The sequence below is a fragment of the Platichthys flesus genome, chromosome 15 (assembly GCF_949316205.1).
Source record: "Platichthys flesus chromosome 15, fPlaFle2.1, whole genome shotgun sequence".
In the NCBI taxonomy this organism is placed as follows: domain Eukaryota; kingdom Metazoa; phylum Chordata; class Actinopteri; order Pleuronectiformes; family Pleuronectidae; genus Platichthys; species Platichthys flesus.
Window position 1 is genome coordinate 1,102,970 of NC_084959.1, and position 20,147 is coordinate 1,123,116.

Sequence of the window (20,147 nt, forward strand, 5' to 3'; positions counted from 1 at the left end):
ATAACAAAATACAATTCATTAACTTTATTCATTACATATCACTGATGAGTCTTCATGTAAATGAGCTAATACATATATATTTAAATCAAGTGTTTGTAAATGTATGATTGTATTTATTTATTCCGTGTTTACATATGTATTGTGTCGTACATACACAGCGAAGGACAAAATTAAAAAGTAAAACAAATAACAGAAAATGTGAGGGGAAAAGCGGAAGTGTCTGAGGTCACATGGCAGGAAGTAAACCACGTGTTTCCTGCTGCAGCCTCACGTTGTTTCCTCCGTGTTAGAAAATCTAACGAAGAAAAACACAAACCGAGAAAAACCGAGAAACTCACGAAGACGCGAAGATGCCGAAAGCGAAGCAAGCGGGCAAGAGGAAGAAGTTCGACTACAACGCGAACCGGAAGAAGATGAAGAAGAAGTTCCTCAAGAAGTGCAACCCGACCATAGACGAGTGAGTTAGCATGCTAGCTACTGGATGCTAACGCGGGGCATGCTGGGAGATTGGGACAAAACACTGGGGTTCTGTTTTTAAACATGTGCGTTAAACTCACGTGATCATTTCAACACCACAGCTAAGGGTTAACGTAGCCGTGTTACTGACCCGGGTCAAATTGACCATGTTACTGACCAAGGCCAACCTAGACCCGGGTTAACGTAACCATGTTACTGACCTGTGCCAACCTAGACCCAGGTTAACTTAACCATGTTACTGACCAAGGCCAACCTAGACTCTGGTTAACGTAACCATGTTACTGACCTGGGCCAACCTAGGCCCGGGTCAACTTAGACCAGGGTCAACCTAGACCCAGGTTAACCTAGACCTGGGTTAATTGAAGTGTGACCGGCTGTAGACCCAGATTTACTCGGGTTTAATTGAATTATGCTACTAACCACAAGTGTCACTAACCTGGGTTAACTTGAACATGTCACAGACCCGGTTTAACTTGAACTGACCTGGGTTAACTTAAATCTGGTTTAACTGACGTGTAACCGGAACCTGCAGCAGACCCGGGTCTAATTCAAACATGCCACCACCCCCATTGAACTGAAACTGTCACTAACCTGGGTTAACATTAACCTTTCTCAGACCCTGGTTAAGTTAATCCTCTTACTGGATAGATGATATTTCATGTTCATATTTTCTTAACCGTCCTCGGGGTCCTGTCCTTAACGCTGTCGTTGTCTCAGTCGACAGATCCGGAACGCGTGGGACGATAAGAAGTCGGTGTCCAGGAACCTGCAGGACATGGGTCTGGCCTTCGATCCGAACCGGTCGCTGCCGCTTCAGAAGCCGAGTGTAAGTGAGCGCTGGGGTCACGACCTCAAGACACGTCTTTAACCAGAGGTCCTCTGGACATGTTGAGTTTAAATCCCAGTTCCTTAAAGGCTCCAGGGACTTATCAACACTCTCTTTATCCAAGCTGCTGGGTTCTGACGCTTCCCTCTAATTTACACTGCAGTCACACAACTTCATTTTACATTTTGATTCAGTCATTATTTACATTAGGTGTAGGACACTGCAGCTCGATTATGTTTTGATTTAATTCAGTTTTTTGTTTTTAAACAAAGCTGGAAATTAAAAATCAGTTTTGAGAGCAGTGCATTTGTGTTGTATTCTGTAGTTCTTGTTTGTACCTGCAGGTGGCAGCAGAGTGTCAATTATCAAACAGGACACCAGATGAATTCTTTTAAACACACACACACACACACACACACATTAAAACAACACCAGAGTTTGAGGTGAAGTTTAAAGTCATTTCAACACATTCATACACAACTGGTTAGAAACAAAACCCTTTCTAGCCAATGGGAAATAACCAGAGAAGTAACCGTGAATTGTACTTCAAACCCACAAACTGTAAAGATTATGGTCTATAAAAGTTTTACTGTCCAGTCCGACGTCATAGTTTCAGTTGCTCTTTCTCTCACGTGGAACCCGTTATTGCTTTAGAATTCATTCTGTGTGAAACGCTGACATTTAATTTTTTAATACCTTTTTTGATCAAAACCATTTTTCCTTAAGAGCAAATGAAGCATGAGCTCTACTGGTTTCCCTCCAGCCACCGGTGCTCCTGGTAAACATGTCAAACACTTAGTTCCAAACTAAAGTCATGAAGAGTCACTGGTAAATGTAAAAGGCCTAAAGAACTAAAATACACCAACTCGAATCAGCTTCTGCTTTCATCAGGCTGAACTGAGACAGGGATTATTTATTATTTCATATTTGACCCGGCCTCTCTGTTGCATTACACTGTAAATATTCTCTTTTCTCATTCTATCTGTTTCCTGCCGGCACATAAATGATAAATCCTTTGTCGAGCGTCGGTGCCGGAATAAAAAAACCACATGTCCCACCTGTGACTTGACATGACTCCAGAATCCCGACCCACTGACGACCTCCCCTGACCTTCATCGTGTGTTTGTGTTTGCAGCTCCTCGGTCGAGACAGAGAGACGAAAGCTCCCGTCAGCATCGTCACCAAACCCTACGTCCTCAACCGTGAGTTCTTCAAATACCTCATGTCTTTGCTGTCTGTCAAAAGGCAACAGTGAAGAAGACACAATCTGTCCTCAGCTCTACTTACCAGCTGTGGCCTGAGGGGGCGCTGTTGCTCAGCGAAGGTCACATAGCGTTGCTTCAAAAAGAAGAAGTACAAATATAAAGAAACTTTTGTCTCTGGGACGATTTGAGTTCAATCAGTCATTTTCTATTTGTGTCGCCTGTTTTCTCAAAGTCCTGATTTGTGTTGTTTGAACAGAACTGGAGGAGCAGGCGAATCGTCCAGAGAAAAGTGTGAAGACGTTATCGTCCGACCTAATCGAGTACGTTCAGTACATGGTCCGAGAGCACAAGGACAACTTCAAGGTGAGAGCACGAAGCTGCAGTGAGTCCTGCTGGTAACGTGATGGAGTCCAGATTCAGACAGAGGTTTGAGTCTGAAGATTCTATGACTTTTATGAAATTCAGAGTAAGAAAATATGGAAAAAGAAATCATATTCCACTGATTGTCGAGCGGGTCACATTGGTCAGCGTCACACAGACTCTCGTGTTTGTTGGTCCCTGCAGGCGATGGCCCGAGACGAGAAGAACTACTACCAGGACACGCCCAAGCAGATCAAGAGGAAGATCAACGAGTACAAGCGCTGCCACTCGCAGCACTACGACGCCTTCCTCCGCTCGCTGGCCGCCCCGGAGCCGATGGCCCAGTAGGGGGCGTGTGCACCCTGTTCCGGACTTGAAATCTTACTCTGCATCCGGACGAGACGGGAATCGAACCTTGTCCGAGTGCAGAGGGAACATTCAGACTGAGGCGGAATCCACAGACGAGGACAGCGGGGAGACGTTTCTCTCTGGATCTGTTCCTTCCTGTGTTTTGAGTTTTTTCTTCCTCTTTACAGGAACTTTCTCTAAACTCTGTGTTCTGAATGTGAAACGTGGCCGAGATCTATTTTAATGTATCGTCAGCAGATTCCTTCTCCTCTTCATCAAACTGTTACAGGACCGGTTTCAGATCTTCAGGGGGAATCACAGTTTGTACAGCAACAGTGAATATTTGTGTTGAAATCTTCTCCGGATAAAAAAAGCAGAACATGTCAAAACAGTTAAACAGGTTTGTTTGTGTGAATGAGTTCTGAACCCAATTATATGCTTTAGTTCAGGGGTCTTCAATGTTTCTCAGGCCAAGGACCCCCAAACTGCTGGAGATATTCTATAAAATTGTGTTTTATATTAAACTGGGCCTAGTGCCATGTATAAACATAACTATCCTGCTATTGTGCATTCAATACTAAACTATTCAAATATTTCACGGGTTCATATGTTCATGTTTTTAATTAAAACATGTGCAAGGTACAGGGTGGCCATGCCACTGCCATTTATAAACATACATCTTGCATACACCACTGAGCTATTAAAGTAATTCACAGATTCATGTTTTTATTTTAAACATGTAGAAGAGACAGTGAATCCTCAAGCCATCTGTGGACGGCACACATACTCCCACATTAGTGAGATGTTGGACCCTGATGGGTCGCACACAACTTATCTAACCTTGGACAGATCAGCCTCACAATATGTTGGATGCAATTTAAGTCATTTAAATTTGTGGGGAAAAAATTGGTTGGAGAAAATTATAAAAAATATAATTATCTCAACCAAAAATGTCGCGACCCCCCTGCAGTACCGTCGCGGACCCCTTGTTGAAGACCTCTGCTTTAGAGAATAAGGAAAGTCAGTCTACCCCAATACTAAACATACTTTTTACTAAATGATAACATTGACGTATTTAACTACTGATTCCTTTAATTAAATATATATGTTGAACCCAGAGGACAAATCCACAGTAGGTTTGAAAATGGTTTTGGTGTCAGAGCAAAGAAAGATGGAGTCAGGATCCTCATGTGTTCTTCTCCTCTGGTAACAGGAACACACCCAGGCTGACGTGATGATCAGTTTTCTACAGAACTTTATCTTTACTGTCCCGTCGCCTCAGTTTGACCTGAACCTGCTGCAGTGACCCTGTGACCTGTTAATCATCTCCAGCCTCGTTCCTCTGAACAGGAAGTTCCTGCTCAGTCGCTCGTTTGACCTGGAACCTTCATCAGGAGAGAATTTAACCCCTGAGACGACTGAAGGTTCAGTTCGTGAGGTTACGACCGGTTCTGCTGTTCTAGACTCTTCCACTGGAAAAACACACGGAGCCAGGAAACGTTGACTTGAAGGGTTTTAATCCGACGCTGTAACGTGAAACCTCAGTTTTTAAAACTAGTCCAATTGGATTTTCATTCAATTGACATTCAAAGCAGGAACGTTCCTTCTGATCAATCACCCCGAGGTTATTTTATGAGTCCAGATTATAAATAGCTTGAGGATCAAACTCCATTTTTACTTACGACTATTTAACCCCTTAATGCCTGAATTAATATCCAGTTATATAAAAAAAATATTTGTGTTTTTGGCTGTCATACAGATGCTTAATTAATAGGAGATTGTTAATTTCAATATATCATATACAATAGATATGAAATTAAGGTATGAGGCAAATAGCGACATTAGGCATAATAGAGCATAACCTACATTTTCCAGTCTCTGTTATGTAGATATTGTTGCTGCTTTTGCTTGAAATTGAATAACAGCATATGTTCCTGTACATTCATTGCTGTTCCATCATCACAGTATTTCAAATACAGCTTAATACCTCAAAGTAACTTTGCTGCACAGTCCCAAGGGGCTTATATATATATTTTCCACTCCGACCACTAGATGGCGGCAGAGTGCATCCAATACCTTCCTTGGTATGTGTAGTATTTGCACTATCAGGCACAATCGTCACCTCGGCGGCATTAAGACCGGAATGGGGTTTGAGGCAAATTCGCGACATTCGTCTACAAGGGGTTAAAGACGATCAGTGAGTAAATAAAGATGGAGGATGTGTCTCCACTTTCTCTCTCTGTAAAAAACTTAGCCATAACCTCTCCCAGCAATTCAGTCTGTGATTAGACAGAAACCATCTTTGACAAATTCCTGTACATAAATTATTTAACATCTACTTCATTTTAGTTTGTCCCATCTGCCACTAGGGGGCGATCAAGATGGTTTGGCTTCACCTTTGAGAAGCGTTCATGGCGTCCATCTTTATTTACAGTTCATGTTCTGAACTCATCTGAGGAGTCAGAACCTTTAATTGAGCTCCATTTGGTTCTCAACTTTATCACGTGGACGCTCCACAGCTTCAGATGAAGACGACAAACTTCTGTCTTCCAGCTCCGAGGTCTCTTGGTCTCACCAACATGTCTCCGCTGAAACAATAACCTCCTGATGGAGGAACTGTCGACAGAACAAGGTCTCACTCGGTTTCATATCGATGTGTGTGTTGACGTGTGCGTTGACGTGTGCGTAGACGTGTGCGTTGTCGTGCTCCGTCAGCCGACATGTTACAGATCCACCGGTTGTTTTCAGATCAACTCCTCTGGTCTCAGGGAGATTCTCACGTTGCAGATTATTAGAAGAAAACACATTGAGACTTAATTTGATGGAAACTGCAGCTTCACGTTTAAAAGAGAACAGAAACAATCATAAATGAATTTGCCACAGTTTCCTTTACATAACTGATCCACTGGAAACCCAGCTCCACCTCTGCAACACGACATCAGAAGGAATACATGTTCCTGCTCATCACAGGGTTTTGATTCACAAACATCTGAAGTGATCTGAGTCCAGTTCATCTGAAGAAGATTTGAAAACCACTGACGTGTTACTGGTTTCTACATTCTGCTCTGTGACTGAACTGTGGGCAAACAATTAAAAACACGTGAAATCCACATTGTGCTGTGAGAACATGTCACAGTCATGGAAGAGTTGAAGGAAAGAAAATATCAGTTAAATCCCTCAGATCTCAGAAAAGCCTCCGTGAAGAATCAGATGCTTCACTGAGCTGCTGCAGCTTCGGGCCCCGGGGACTCGGACCTGGACACCCAGAGGTTCTGCTCAGTTCTGCTGACGTCTCATTCTGAGAAACTGGGAACCAAGAAAAATCTGTTTATTCTGCATCAACCATGTTTTCTACAGAGGCTGAAATAAACCTGTTGACATTAAGACAAACTGAACATCTGAGTCACTGAAACGTCTCAGTCTGCGTCACACATCTGAGAATAAACCCTCGTCCTCCTCTTCCTCGCTGACGAGGACGAGTCGGGAGAAAACAAGCTGACGCAGTTTGAGAAAGAGGAGGAGGTTCATCTTCACCTCCTCTGCTTCAGAAACCTTCATTATTACCTCCTCCTTTACCTCTAATATAGAGCTTATATGAGGAAGAGGAGGAGAAGCAGGAGGAGGTTCATCTTCACCTCCTCTGCTTCAGAAACCTTCATTATTACCTCATCCTTTACCTCAAATATAGAGCTCATATGAGGAAGAGGAGGAGAAGGAGGAGGAGGAGGAAGATGTCCTGAAACCGTCACTTTGCTTCCATCCCTCCATCTCCTCCTCTTCTGCTCTGCATGGGGGGGGGGGGGGGGGGGGGGGATTAGATGAGCTGGAGCAGGAGGTCCTGGAAGGTCTCCGGGCCACAGCAGGAGTTCCTCAGGGCTTCGTCGGAGTCCAGCTGGGCGGCCAAGAGGACGAGCTTCCTGTCCTCGGTCACGGAGCCGAGAGACAAGGCGTCGTGCAGCTCCGACACATCGATGGCATCGGGCTTATCCTGCGGGGAGCATGAACCAAACTCAGTTTGACAAGATACAACATTTGACTGTATGCCATTAAGAATTTATACGTCTGCAGAGTCTCTACCCAAACTCCTGTTTAACGTACAATGTTGTGTGTTAAATGTTAACAAATGTTCGTAGAAAGGTTGTCAGTCATGCTTCCTTCAACCGAACTCGTGCTCAACATTCAAGTGAAGTGAGAACGTCAACATGGACGAGTCCAGAGGCTACGACAGTTTAGAGGAGTCACGTAACATTTGTCTCGATGTGAAGGAAAACTATGACCAGTAAATAGAATTCACTCCCTCCCCCTCGAGTCCCCGTCTCCAGCAGCTTCTCCTGAAACCTCCTCTGTGCTGTTTGAACGAGAACAAAGAAACTCGACACAAACTACTGAACAAACTGATTCTGGTTCAGCTGCCGTTTGGAACATCGGACGAAAACTAAACTAATGTTGTACTTAACGTTTCAAAGTAGATAATTATCATCTTTAATGAGCGTGAACCATGCTCTTACTATATGTTCTCACTATAAGTTCTTAACACATGTTCTTATTATATGTTCATAATACATGTTTTTATTATATGTGGACATTTACATGCAGCTAAATCAATGTCTGGAGTACTGGTTGAGGTTCAGATAGACCTCACAGTAAGATATTTCATTTTGATGTTGTGGTTTCTGAACCTGAAAAATAACCAAGGTTTAAAATGCACACGTCTCTTTCATCTCTGTGGAGCAGCCGGCTCATTATTTCTCCAGATGAAAGAAGAGCAGAGAGTTCACTTGGTGCCTGTGGAGATATTTAGATGTTTGAACCATCATGACGTTTACAGTGCACCTGTTTCTGCAGCTTCTGTGAACACAAGCTCAAACTGAGGCGACCTCCTCATTCATCCCTCGTCGTGAAGTGACCTTCAGGTCTGAGATCAGATCTACAGCGTCCAACAGAACAAGGGACAGAGGCTCCTGCTTCCTTCGTAGGTTCATGTTTAATCCTGAGGAAACGATGGATCATCTCTCAGGTCATGAGGTGTCAGAACGAGCAGCATGGCTTCTGTTCCCTCTTCTCTTTCCCCCGGGTTCATCTCCTCTACGTGCAACCACCTGATCCACAGGACATTGTAGATATTCTTTTTTATCGTTCAGCTCTTGGTGTTAAAATTGCTTTTCTTTGTTACATCACTGAAGCGACTGATTGGTTCGTTTCCCTGTGACGTTTCACTTCGTTTGAGGTCTGAACAGAAACTTAAGAGACTCTAAAGAAACACATGAAGTCGTTCACCTGCTTGTTTCCCAGGATGACCACGGGCAGCTGAGGCTCCGCCTTCAGCAGGAGGTGCAGTTCAGCCTTCGCCAGTGGGAGGCGCCTCCGGTCGGACGAGTCAACCACATACACCAGAACGTGAGTCTTCCTCAGGTACTCGGACCAGTACCGCCGCAGGTCCTCCCCCCCGCCGACTGCAGCAGAGAAACATTGGTCAGTTAGTGATTCACCTCCTTCACTGGTGAATGCAATATTTCATTGTGACCCCACACATGTTTTTGGTCATAACTGAGGAAGTCACACCTGTTGCTTAATACAAAACACCTGAAATGTCAGTGACATCGTTCTATCTTCTACATTTCAATGAAGCTGATATAAATGTAGAATCGTGTTAAATCTCTTTTAATCCGAATGTTCTGATCCTGTAAAGTTTGTAGAAAATGAAAGAACTCAAATGATCATGTTATTAAGTGTTATTATCTCCATAATTGGACGAGGTTCTATTGACAAAGCAGCAAGTGTGTTCAAGGATAAATATATAAGATGGACACAAACATATTGTTGCTGTGAGGCTGAGCACAGACAAACAGACGCTTGTCCTCGACTTGTCTCTCGGGGACATTCCAGACGTGTCCTTTGTGTCCTTTGGGTTCCAGGAAGAGAAGATGAATTAATGAGCTGCTGCTGTTCAAACATATTGGCCACAGATTAATTTGTGATGTGCAGCAGAATGAGTTAAATCACTAATCTCCTTTCCACTGGGGGATGAAATAGGTGAAGCCGGCACTTAGCCATTATTTAAAACCAGGTTTCCCTGCTGGAGGAAACTGGTCTGGTTCCTTTTTTCCATCTTGTTGCCTCCAGACATGAAATGTCAGCGAAGCTCAGAACTAAATAAAACTGTGAAGATTCTTTTTTTACACAATCGTCTTTTCTCTTGAAACCAATTTATCTTGGTTGTCGTTTCTTCTCAGAGGCTTGTATTTTTATTTTTGGATGAATAGCTTTAGTATTCGAGTGTTTTCTCTTATTTTAGATCTTCTTCCTGTTTACGAACATTTTTCTTTTCTTTGATCAGTTCTTCTTCTCTTGCTGTCAGATGAGCTTTAGAATCGATGGTGGCTAACCCTCTTCTCTGCTGATCTCTGGACCGACGATGACTCACTTCACTGATCGACACTTTGACAGGAAGTGAGTTTTGCTTCAGTCACATTCACATGACAGATGTGAAAGAAGCTTCGGTGGAGGGAAACTTTCACATCCCACCTCCTGCTGTGCAGAGGAGCTGACCTCCAGCTGGGACGCCCGGCGGCCACACGAGGCGCCGGTGAGCAGCCGCTCTGACTTCAGCACAGACTCAATGGAAAGTGTTGCTAGGTAACTGGGCGGTGATGCAGCAGTAAGTACCGGTTACCGTGAAGTGGCACAGAGGGCAGAGCGGTACGAGCAGTCAGATCTCAGCAGGACACTCGTCCTGTAGAGCAGCACACTCATTAAATACACAAGAGACACACACAAAACAGACACTCAGTCATTTGTGTGTGAGTGTTACTACTCTCCTCTAAGTCAGTTGTACTGGTGTCAGAATCACGTGGAGGGGGAAGGAGATGAACTGTTTGTTTGTCAGAAGTGAGTGATGCTCTACTGAGTGTTGCTCTACTGAGTGTTGCTCTACTAAATGATGCTCTACTAAATGATGCTCTACTGAGTGATGCTCTACTGAGTGATGCTCTTCTAAATGATGCTCTACTTAGTGATGCTCTACTGAGTGATGCTCTACATAGTGATGCTCTACTGAGTGATGCTCTACATAGTGATGCTCTTCTGAGTGATGCTCTACTAAATGATGGTCTACTGAGTGATACTCTACTGACTGATGCTCTACTGAGTGATGTTCTACTAAATGATGCTCTACTAAATGATGCTCAACTTAGTGATGCTCTACTGACTGATGCTCTACTAAATTATGCTCAACTGAGTGATGCTCTACTGAGTGATGCTCTACATAGTGATGCTCTTCTGAGTGATGCTCTACTAAATGATGGTCTACTGAGTGATACTCTACTGACTGATGCTCTACTGAGTGATGCTCTACTAAATGATGCTCTACTAAATGATGCTCAACTTAGTGATGCTCTACTGACTGATGCTCTACTAAATTATGCTCAACTGAGTGATGCTCTACTGAGTGATGCTCTACTGACTGATGCTCTACAGAGTGATGCTCTACTGAGTGATGCTCTACATAGTGATGCTCTTCTGAGTGATGCTCTACTAAATGATGGTCTACTGAGTGATACTCTACTGAGTGTTGCTCTACTGAGTGTTGCTCTACTAAATGATGCTCTACTAAATGATGCTCTACTGAGTGATGCTCTACTGAGTGATGCTCTTCTAAATGATGCTCTACTTAGTGATGCTCTACTGAGTGATGCTCTACATAGCGATGCTCTACTGAGTGATGCTCTACTGACTGATGCTCTACTGAGTGATGCTCTACTAAATGATGCTCTACTAAATGATGCTCAACTTAGGTGTGCTCTACTGACTGATGCTCTACTAAATTATGCTCAACTGAGTGATGCTCTACTGAGTGATGCTCTACTGACTGATGCTCTACAGAGTGATGCTCTACTGAGTGATGCTCTACATAGTGATGCTCTTCTGAGTGATGCTCTACTAAATGATGGTCTACTGAGTGATACTCTACTGAGTGTTGCTCTACTGAGTGTTGCTCTACTAAATGATGCTCTACTAAATGATGCTCTACTGAGTGATGCTCTACTGAGTGATGCTCTTCTAAATGATGCTCTACTTAGTGATGCTCTACTGAGTGATGCTCTACAGAGTGATGCTCTACTGAGTGATGCTCTACATAGTGATGCTCTTCTGAGTGATGCTCTACTAAATGATGGTCTTCTGAGTGATGCTCTACTGAGTGTTGCTCTACTGAGTGTTGCTCTACTAAATGATGCTCTACTAAATGATGCTCTACTGAGTGATGCTCTACTGAGTGATGCTCTTCTAAATGATGCTCTACTTAGTGATGCTCTACTGAGTGATGCTCTACATAGTGATGCTCTACTGAGTGATGCTCTACATAGTGATGCTCTTCTGAGTGATGCTCTACTAAATGATGGTCTACTGAGTGATACTCTACTGACTGATGCTCTACTGAGTGATGTTCTACTAAATGATGCTCTACTAAATGATGCTCAACTTAGTGATGCTCTACTGACTGATGCTCTACTAAATTATGCTCAACTGAGTGATGCTCTACTGAGTGATGCTCTACATAGTGATGCTCTTCTGAGTGATGCTCTACTAAATGATGGTCTACTGAGTGATACTCTACTGACTGATGCGCTACTGAGTGATGCTCTACTAAATGATGCTCTACTAAATGATGCTCAACTTAGTGATGCTCTACTGACTGATGCTCTACTAAATTATGCTCAACTGAGTGATGCTCTACTGAGTGATGCTCTACTGACTGATGCTCTACAGAGTGATGCTCTACTGAGTGATGCTCTACATAGTGATGCTCTTCTGAGTGATGCTCTACTAAATGATGGTCTACTGAGTGATACTCTACTGACTGATGCTCTACTGAGTGATGCTCTACTAAATGATGCTCTACTAAATGATGCTCAACTTAGTGATGCTCTACTGACTGATGCTCTACTAAATTATGCTCAACTGAGTGATGCTCTACTGAGTGATGCTCTACTGACTGATGCTCTACAGAGTGATGCTCTACTGAGTGATGCTCTACATAGTGATGCTCTTCTGAGTGATGCTCTACTAAATGATGGTCTACTGAGTGATACTCTACTGACTGATGCTCTACTGAGTGATGCTCTACTAAATGATGCTCTACTAAATGATGCTCAACTTAGTGATGCTCTACTGACTGATGCTCTACTAAATTATGCTCAACTGAGTGATGCTCTACTGAGTGATGCTCTACTGACTGATGCTCTACAGAGTGATGCTCTACTGACTGATGCTCTACTGAGTGATGCTCTACTAAATGATGCTCAACTTAGTGATGCTCTACTGACTGATGCTCTACTAAATTATGCTCAACTGAGTGATGCTCTACTGAGTGATGGTCTACTGAGTGATACTCTACTGACTGATGCTCTACTGAGTGATGTTCTACTAAATTATGCTCTACTAAATGATGCTCAACTTAGTGATGCTCTACTGACTGATGCTCTACTAAATTATGCTCAACTGAGTGATGCTCTACTGAGTGATGCTCTACTGACTGATGCTCTACAGAGTGATGCTCTACTGACTGATGCTCTACTGAGTGATGCTCTTCTAAATGATGCTCTACTGAGTGATGCTCTACTGACTGATGCTCTACTGACTGATGCTCTACTGAGTGATCACTTTGAGGTTAAACTGAAAATCCAGATGTCCCAGTTTACCAGCAGCACTTAAATGCAGCATTTTGTGTCTCCAGGACTCAAACGCTTCTGAAGTCTTCTGATCGGGGGGGGGGGGGGGGGGGGGGTAAACAGATCTGGCTTCCCTCAGATTTCTGTTTTCAGATCATGAATAAATCAGCAGCAGATCGTGACACTGAGGATTCATCCAGAGACTCGTCCTGAGGCCGACTGCAGTTTTAACTGCGGTTCCTGATCATTTGGAGGATTTAAAGTTTATTTGTAAAAATGAAACAGCAGCGATCTGACTGCACTGTGTGATCTGAGTAGATTAACATCTGGTGTCACTGGTGGAACCTTCACACGGACACAGAGACGATCTGGACCCTGAGGCAGAGGCAGTGGTGGAACCAGCCTGCAGTGAAGAGACGGAAGAAAACAACTGACATCCACAAGCAGGTGGAATCACAGACTTCACGTTCATGTTGGCAGCGAGTTTCCAAACACAAGAGAAGAACAACGTTTAGTTTAAATTACCCAAGATGGCTGGACCGGCTCAGTTACAGGAATGTTTATGTGCAAATCAGACGCAGCCAAAACATAAACAAGTGCTCAGGTCGTAACGAGCCCAACAGGCGATCTCCATCATAAATCACAAACACAGCCAACGTGACAGAACCTGATTATCATTCCAACATCTTTCTGTGGTCTAAATAATTTAAACGAGCGAAGGGAAAAGATGTATTTTAGAGACTCACTGAAAGTAGTTGAGCCCAGTTTTGTTTCTCTGTTCAGAAAGTATAACTCAGAACCAGGGACGATCTGAGCGGTGACTGTCTTTGCACCGTGTCTCCAGATATTGAATAGTTTCCAGTCGAGCTGGTTCCTGACAGAACTTTTTTAATTTGCAGAACTTTAACCTTCACAACAAAACTGAAAATAAACCCTCATATGTGTCTTCTAAATGGGAGGCTCCTCGGTGGGCTGAGGTTCCTCCAGTCGGTGAAGCTACTTGTTATTCAACCTTGAGTCTCATCTGTGAGATCATTCTCTAAGTGGTGATGATGAGTTCACTGTGGATCATCAGCAGATGTTCCCTGAGTTGTAAGTGTGTGTGTTCCCTGGTGGAAAGAAACATCAGGAACAAACGTCTCCTGTTCAGGAAACACACAGAAAACTAAACATTTTACTGTAAACACTCTACTGTACACACTCTACTGTACACACTCAACTGTACACACTGTGCTGTTCACACTCTACTTTACACACTCTACTGTACACACTTTACTGTACACACTGTGCTGTTCACACTGTACTGTACACACTCTACTGTACACACTCTACTGTACACACTCTACTGTACACACTGTACTGTACACACTCTACTGTACACACTCTACTGTACACACTGTACGCGCACTAATGTTTATCTGAAACTATTCTTACATAGTAGGTTTATTTGATTGGAAAACCTCAGCAGACGAGACTGATTCATTCTGGTTTGGGGTCAGTGGTGGGGGGGCTGCCTTTCCACCACGTTCTCCCCCCGCAGTGATCGAGTGGTAAATTATTAAGTGTATTAATATCAGAGTCCAGAATGTACAGTCTGGAGCTATTTTCAGGGATTTTCCAACAATCTGCATCTTTCAAACTTATTCAGGCTCTGGTGTGATGTTTATTTCAACAAATGCCCAACTGGGTCATAGATTAATTTTTAATTTTTACAATCTCACTGATGTTTGTTCAAGTGTTTCTGATCAACTTGGTTTGAATCAGTTATTTGATGATATGAAAACAGTTTGATACGTCATGATTGACAGCTGAGACGTGTTTGGGCGGATCCTCGATACCACGACTCAGATTTAGATTTAAACTGTTCTGAACAGAGGCCTAAACCTTCCGTCCGTGTCATCATATATTTCTATCTGATAAATCATAAATGTTTGGATTTGGAATCATGCACTGTTGGATTGTGGGAGATAAAAGGCTCTTACTCTCCAGGAAGTCCAGCTGACAGGCGGGGGCATTGAGGCTCATGAAGTTGAAGCCGCGGGTGGGCCGGCAGCGCCCCCTCCTGGCCGCCGGGGGCCCGGGGGTCAGGCCCTGCAGCATGCTGCTCTTCCCAGCTCCGTCCAGACCGAGGACCAGGACCTGGCGCTTCCCGCGCTCCTCCACCTCCTGCAGGAGGAGGACAGATGACGGTCAGAAATGTGGAGGTGTGTAAAAAAGTTAACACAGAACTTATTCTACTTAAAGCAACACGATAGAACAGCGCCCCCTGCAGCCACACAGAGTCCTTCAGTTCAGCTTCACTCTTCAGCTGCAGCTGGTTGTGTCTGTGACTCTCAGTCAGTTGTTCTCTCAGGAGAAGGAACCCACTCAGCAGAGAGAACAGACGCTCAGGGAGAGAAGGAGGAAACTCACACATCAGACTCACTCTCATCAAACTGGTGATTAAAGGTCAGAACGTTGTTGTGACTCATTTAAGAGACTGAGTCTCTGTTTCAGACAAATGGAGACATTTTGAGATTTAACCTTCAGGCTCTGGGACACTGATCAGAAAACCACTCTATTTATTCTGAGCTAATGAACAATGAGGATCCTCATTTGTCTCTTCTGTAATTAAGTAAATGAGCCAGATCCAGCTCCTTGTTGTCACGCCTGCAGACTGGCTCCTCCCCATGAGTCACACCGAGGGCGTCGGCCTGCTGGGACTTTGACCCTGAGACTGAGAGACACCTCGTTATGTTCAGGAATATGAATCAGCGTCTTCAAACCTCTGGAGGTGAAACAACACAGAGCAGCTAAATGATCTCTCTGCTCTCATTACTGTGGATCTGAGAGAATCTGCACAGACGGAGAACTCACTGGTCCACTGAGCCGACGAGTGTCTGTGCAAAGACTCGGTTTGGAAATGAAAGCAGGAGAGTGTCAAGAAAAAGAGTCACAGCTCAAACACACCGAGGTCGTCCTTCATCACCAAAAGCCCTGGAATCTCCTCTTCTTCGTCCTGAGAGAGCACCTGACTCAGACATTTGCTCTCTCATACAGAAGCTCCACTACTATACTGCATGCAGAGAGACGGGGGGGGGGGGGGGGGGCCTTCCTGGAGGTTATTTAGCAATTCATATCAGCCCCTTTCAGAGCCCAGATAGATTTTGCTCCCCTATTAAAAATCTCTCACTTAACTCTGCTTTGCTGAAACTAGATTGAGCCTGAACGACGGGTTCCTCATAATTATTCACGATCATACCTTCAGAATCGACTCTAGTTTGATTCTGAAGGTGAAGCTACAGCAGGGCGACGCTGTGATGGAGGCCCAACGAGCCCAGAGGATGAATGTGAGATGTTTGGGTGATGAAGTCAATCTGGTCTGACGTGTTTCTGTCAGTAATCAGTGATGGGTGTAGCTCAGTTAGCGCAGCAGCAGATCCAGTGAAGGTTGACTGTGGATTTCAGGCTGATGCAGCCGCTGGGAGATGAAGCTCTGTCCGACCTGCTTTGCCTTTATGATGGTGAGTAGCTTCATCAGACTTCATGCCCAGTCCCTCTCTGTCTCCAGTCGTCTGATTGGAGGATCCAGGATCCCACCAGAGACGTGAATCTGAAGCTGTGTCTCCTCACAGATTCTTCTCTTAAAGTCAAACCCCAGCTCTGGTCTTTCATCAGGACCTTTTCTTTCAGATGTCACTCTGACTCTTGTGCGTTCACACTCACACCTCTCATAAGGAAACAGGGATGATGTAGTGATTCCTACAGTTTCCTTCCGCTCCACAGGGAGAGAGAGAAAAGTCGAGCTCCGCTGCCTCTGCCCCCCCGGATCAGGGATTTAATGTCTTGCTCAAGGACACTCCGGCGAGTGCAGAGATGAAGAAGAGACATATTTAATTGATGACAATGAGAAGAGAAGGGAACTGAGATTCTTTTTCTCTCTTTGCTTCTTCTTCTTCTTCATTTAGTGAATTTATATTTGTTTCAACAACGTTCAGACCGTGAGCAGGAATTTATTACAGTGAAAGTGGGGGTGGAGCTCGATGCAGCGGCTCCACCATCACGACTGCACAGAGCCTGACTCCACATGAGGTCATCACCTGAGATACTTTGGCTTCATATCAGGAGGAAGTGGAGACACGTCGAGCATCTTGATTCACAGATATGGATTCTGTGGTTTCTTGGTGAAATGGTTGGATAAACGTCACAGATTGGACTCGTGGAGGTTTATCTTTTTCTCTGCGTAACATTATTTTCCTCTGGGCCGGTTGAGTTAAGTTTAAGTTTAAGTTTCTTTCCAAGGAACTCGGACTCTGAAGCTGAAGGTTCTGTGTCGTCAGGTGAATCTTCTGCTGTTTCACTGATTGATTTACAGAACATCAGGTTTGCAGAGGACACACAGTGATAAATCCTCCTGAGCCTGTTAGCGCCTGCCGCTGATTCAATCCAGGAAACCAGATTAGAGACGAGCCCAGAGATTTCATTAAAGATCCTTCTGGACAAGATAAAGTTTCATCAGCGGTCGACGACATGTGTGAACTCGACCAGGTCGCAAACTCAAATCCATTATTTTATACATCTTCATCCTCAAACTCATCACCATCACGTTCACCTTATTCATCATCATCATCAACACTATATATATCTGACTGCTAATGATACATTCTCCTCTTGTTCTTCATCACCTTTATCTTCACAGTCACTTAGGAAGCAATGATTAATTCATCATCATCATCATCATGACGCCAATGATAAATGAGTTATTCATCATCATCATCAGCAGCAGCAGCAGCAAGCTCCTCTTACTCTTCATCATCCTCATTATTAACATCTCTCTGATCAGTGTTACTCGTCATCATCACATCATTGACACATTAGTTATTCATCATTAACAGCAGCAGCAGTCGCCTCGTATTCTTCATCTAATGACTAATCAAAAACCATCTTCATCCAAAAACCATCTTCATCACCTTCATCATCTTCATCAGCTCAGTTAGTCTTCAGAATCCTGCATTCATTCATTCATTCATTCATTCATTCATTAATCCATTCATGCACGTGCAGTAACAGACTCTGGAGCAGCTTCCAGCCAAAGTCAGTCGATAAAATACAATAAATATATATAAAATAAAACCTTAGTGATGGTTCTATAGTCAGACTATATAATATAATATAATATATAATATATACTTTATATATATTAATATATTAATATATTAATATAATATATAATAGAGTCATGTTGTCTAACCTCAGTGATGGCTGTATAGTCCCTGTGATGAGGCCATATATTCCTCCTGTAGAAGTAGTTGATATTATAATATAATATAATTATATATATTAATATATTAATATAATATAATATATAATATAGTTATATTCTCTAACCTCAGTGATGGCTGTATAGTCCCTGTGATGACTCCATATCTTCCTCCTGTAGAAGTAGTTGAGCGCGATGAAGAGCGCGGACCCGAGCGCGGCCACGGCGGCGGTGAGGGCGATGGAGATGTTCCGCAGGAGAACCATGTGTGGAGGGGACGGCGCGGAGCAGGTGCCCGGGCAGGGAGCAGGGTTCCGGGCTGCGGAGGGACGGTCTCACCGGCGGTACCTGGGGGTCGCAGCCGCTTCCTGGTGCCTCCGCTGCGGCTTCACGTGAGACCGAGTCCGCGTGTTGTTGTTCCACCGGAGGGGAGGCGTTCACTGCCGCTCGGAAACTGCAGCACCGCCGAGCAGATGCGGCTCGCGTCCCCTCAGGGTCAACAACTGGGACCGATAATCGATAAACCGGTTGCGAGGAAAATAAGTCAGCGAGTCTTTAGATAATCGATTAATCACATTAGTCTTGTTTTCAACTTCAGCTCTTTCCAGGAAACCAGATTAGAAAACGTAATCATTTTATTTTTAACATCATTTTAAAAGAAATATAAATATCGACCATCTTGTGCTTTTATTTTTTGTTTTTCATCATATTATTTCTTTGTTTATGGACAATAGTCAATAATCAATCTTCCATCCCATAGTAACAATGTATCAATAGTAACCGTAGTTACCGTGGATACTAACTTGAAACTAAATCATAAGATCCAAAATGGCTGACACAGGAGACACAGACGTTTCAGGTGTATCTGTGAAGAAATTTTATTTACAAGTCAAATAATAAACTTGATATTAGTACTGATCAAATTATAAGGAAGACACTTCTATTGCTACTATTGATAATACATTTTGATTATGGATTATGTAAATTGTTTTTTATACCTGAAAAACAGCTGACTGTGTGAACGACTTGTTCGTCACGTTACAGTAGTACTCAATATTAGTATTCATACTACATAATATAGTTTAACATATAATACATTAGTATTAGTAGTATTAGTTTTAGTCGAAGAGGTGGTGGAGGAGGTAATACTAGTAATAGCAGTGATGAGTTGTTCATCCATTTCACCAAGAGACGATATGAAGGTGAAGAGCTCCCTCCAGAGTTCACTCTCTGACATAGACTTTAATGACTGATACATTATTATTATTATATTATATGTCATTGAGCTGAGGATGAACACTGGTGTTTTGCATGTGCACATTAAACAGCTGATTACAGACAGAGACACAGTGTTTGATCAGATCAGAGTGAAACTGCCCTCACATGTAATTCAAACTTATATGTAACGAGTCATTTATATTGTGCTGTTTTCATTTGATCACCATGTTTTTCACAGAGTTACAGATTCTTACTGTATCAGAGAACATTTAAATTATCATTACAAAAAAATCATCATTAGAATTCCACCTGTTGCAGAACCAGCAGAACGTTAACACATTGACCACAAGAGGCCGCTGTGAGCTTAATGTTTCCATTACAGAAAACTGTGGAGATCTTGAACTCTACTGTGCTCGAATGTAATATAATGTACTGTACTCTACTCTAGGAGTCAGTATCGGACCTTTTCTGCTATTTCTTATCTGTGTAATTTAAATGGAAATGATTCTTCATTGCCAGACAACTCAGTGGGAATTTGTCCCAGTGTGTCCACGACGAGACATCACAGCATAACTGGCCTCTCTCTCTGATCCTCCCTATCTTCCCTCTTCCCTCTCCCTCTCCCTCTTCCTGCTTCCCTCTTCCCTCTTCCCTCTTCCCTCTTCCCTCTTCCCTCTTCCTGTCCCTCTTCCTGTCCCTCTTCCCTCTTCCCTCTTCCCTCTTCCATTTTCTTATCCCTCTTCCTCTCCTCTCCCTCTTCTCTCTCCCTCTTCTCTCTCCCTCTCCTCTTCCCTCTTCCCTCTTCT

The 20,147-nt window shown here is 43.4% G+C and overlaps 2 protein-coding genes across 2 annotated transcripts; one reads left to right on the top strand and one right to left on the bottom strand.

Annotated features, from left to right (window-relative positions):
• The first annotated feature begins 232 nt into the window (after positions 1 to 232).
• On the top strand, positions 233 to 3,768 carry nop16 (NOP16 nucleolar protein homolog (yeast)). The gene is made up of 5 exons (XM_062406622.1): positions 233 to 457; positions 1,195 to 1,303; positions 2,439 to 2,505; positions 2,765 to 2,871; positions 3,073 to 3,768. The coding sequence occupies exons 1-5, from the start codon at positions 351 to 353 to the stop codon at positions 3,214 to 3,216; spliced, it is 534 nt and encodes a 177-aa protein (XP_062262606.1). The 5' UTR covers positions 233 to 350; the 3' UTR covers positions 3,217 to 3,768.
• Positions 3,769 to 7,025: 3,257 nt separating this feature from the next.
• On the bottom strand, positions 7,026 to 18,560 carry arl10 (ADP-ribosylation factor-like 10). Its single transcript, XM_062406621.1, has 4 exons — positions 18,252 to 18,560; positions 14,867 to 15,050; positions 8,494 to 8,669; positions 7,026 to 7,204 (listed from the first exon to the last, which is right to left on the bottom strand). The coding sequence occupies exons 1-4, from the start codon at positions 18,387 to 18,389 to the stop codon at positions 7,031 to 7,033; spliced, it is 672 nt and encodes a 223-aa protein (XP_062262605.1). The 5' UTR covers positions 18,390 to 18,560; the 3' UTR covers positions 7,026 to 7,030.
• Between the last annotated feature and the right edge of the window lie 1,587 nt (positions 18,561 to 20,147).

Coding starts and splice junctions, on each gene's coding strand:
- nop16 (XM_062406622.1), top strand. CDS start 351: ATGCCGAAAGCGAAGCAAGCGGGCAAGAGGAAGAAGTTCGACTACAAC. Junction 458..1,194: donor TGCAACCCGACCATAGACGA/GTGAGTTAGCAT, acceptor TCGTTGTCTCAG/TCGACAGATCCGGAACGCGT. Junction 2,506..2,764: donor CAAACCCTACGTCCTCAACC/GTGAGTTCTTCA, acceptor TTGTTTGAACAG/AACTGGAGGAGCAGGCGAAT.
- arl10 (XM_062406621.1), bottom strand. CDS start 18,389: ATGGTTCTCCTGCGGAACATCTCCATCGCCCTCACCGCCGCCGTGGCC. Junction 15,051..18,251: donor ACTATACAGCCATCACTGAG/GTTAGAGAATAT, acceptor CTCCTCCTGCAG/GAGGTGGAGGAGCGCGGGAA. Junction 8,670..14,866: donor TCAGCTGGACTTCCTGGAGA/GTAAGAGCCTTT, acceptor TCTCTGCTGCAG/TCGGCGGGGGGGAGGACCTG.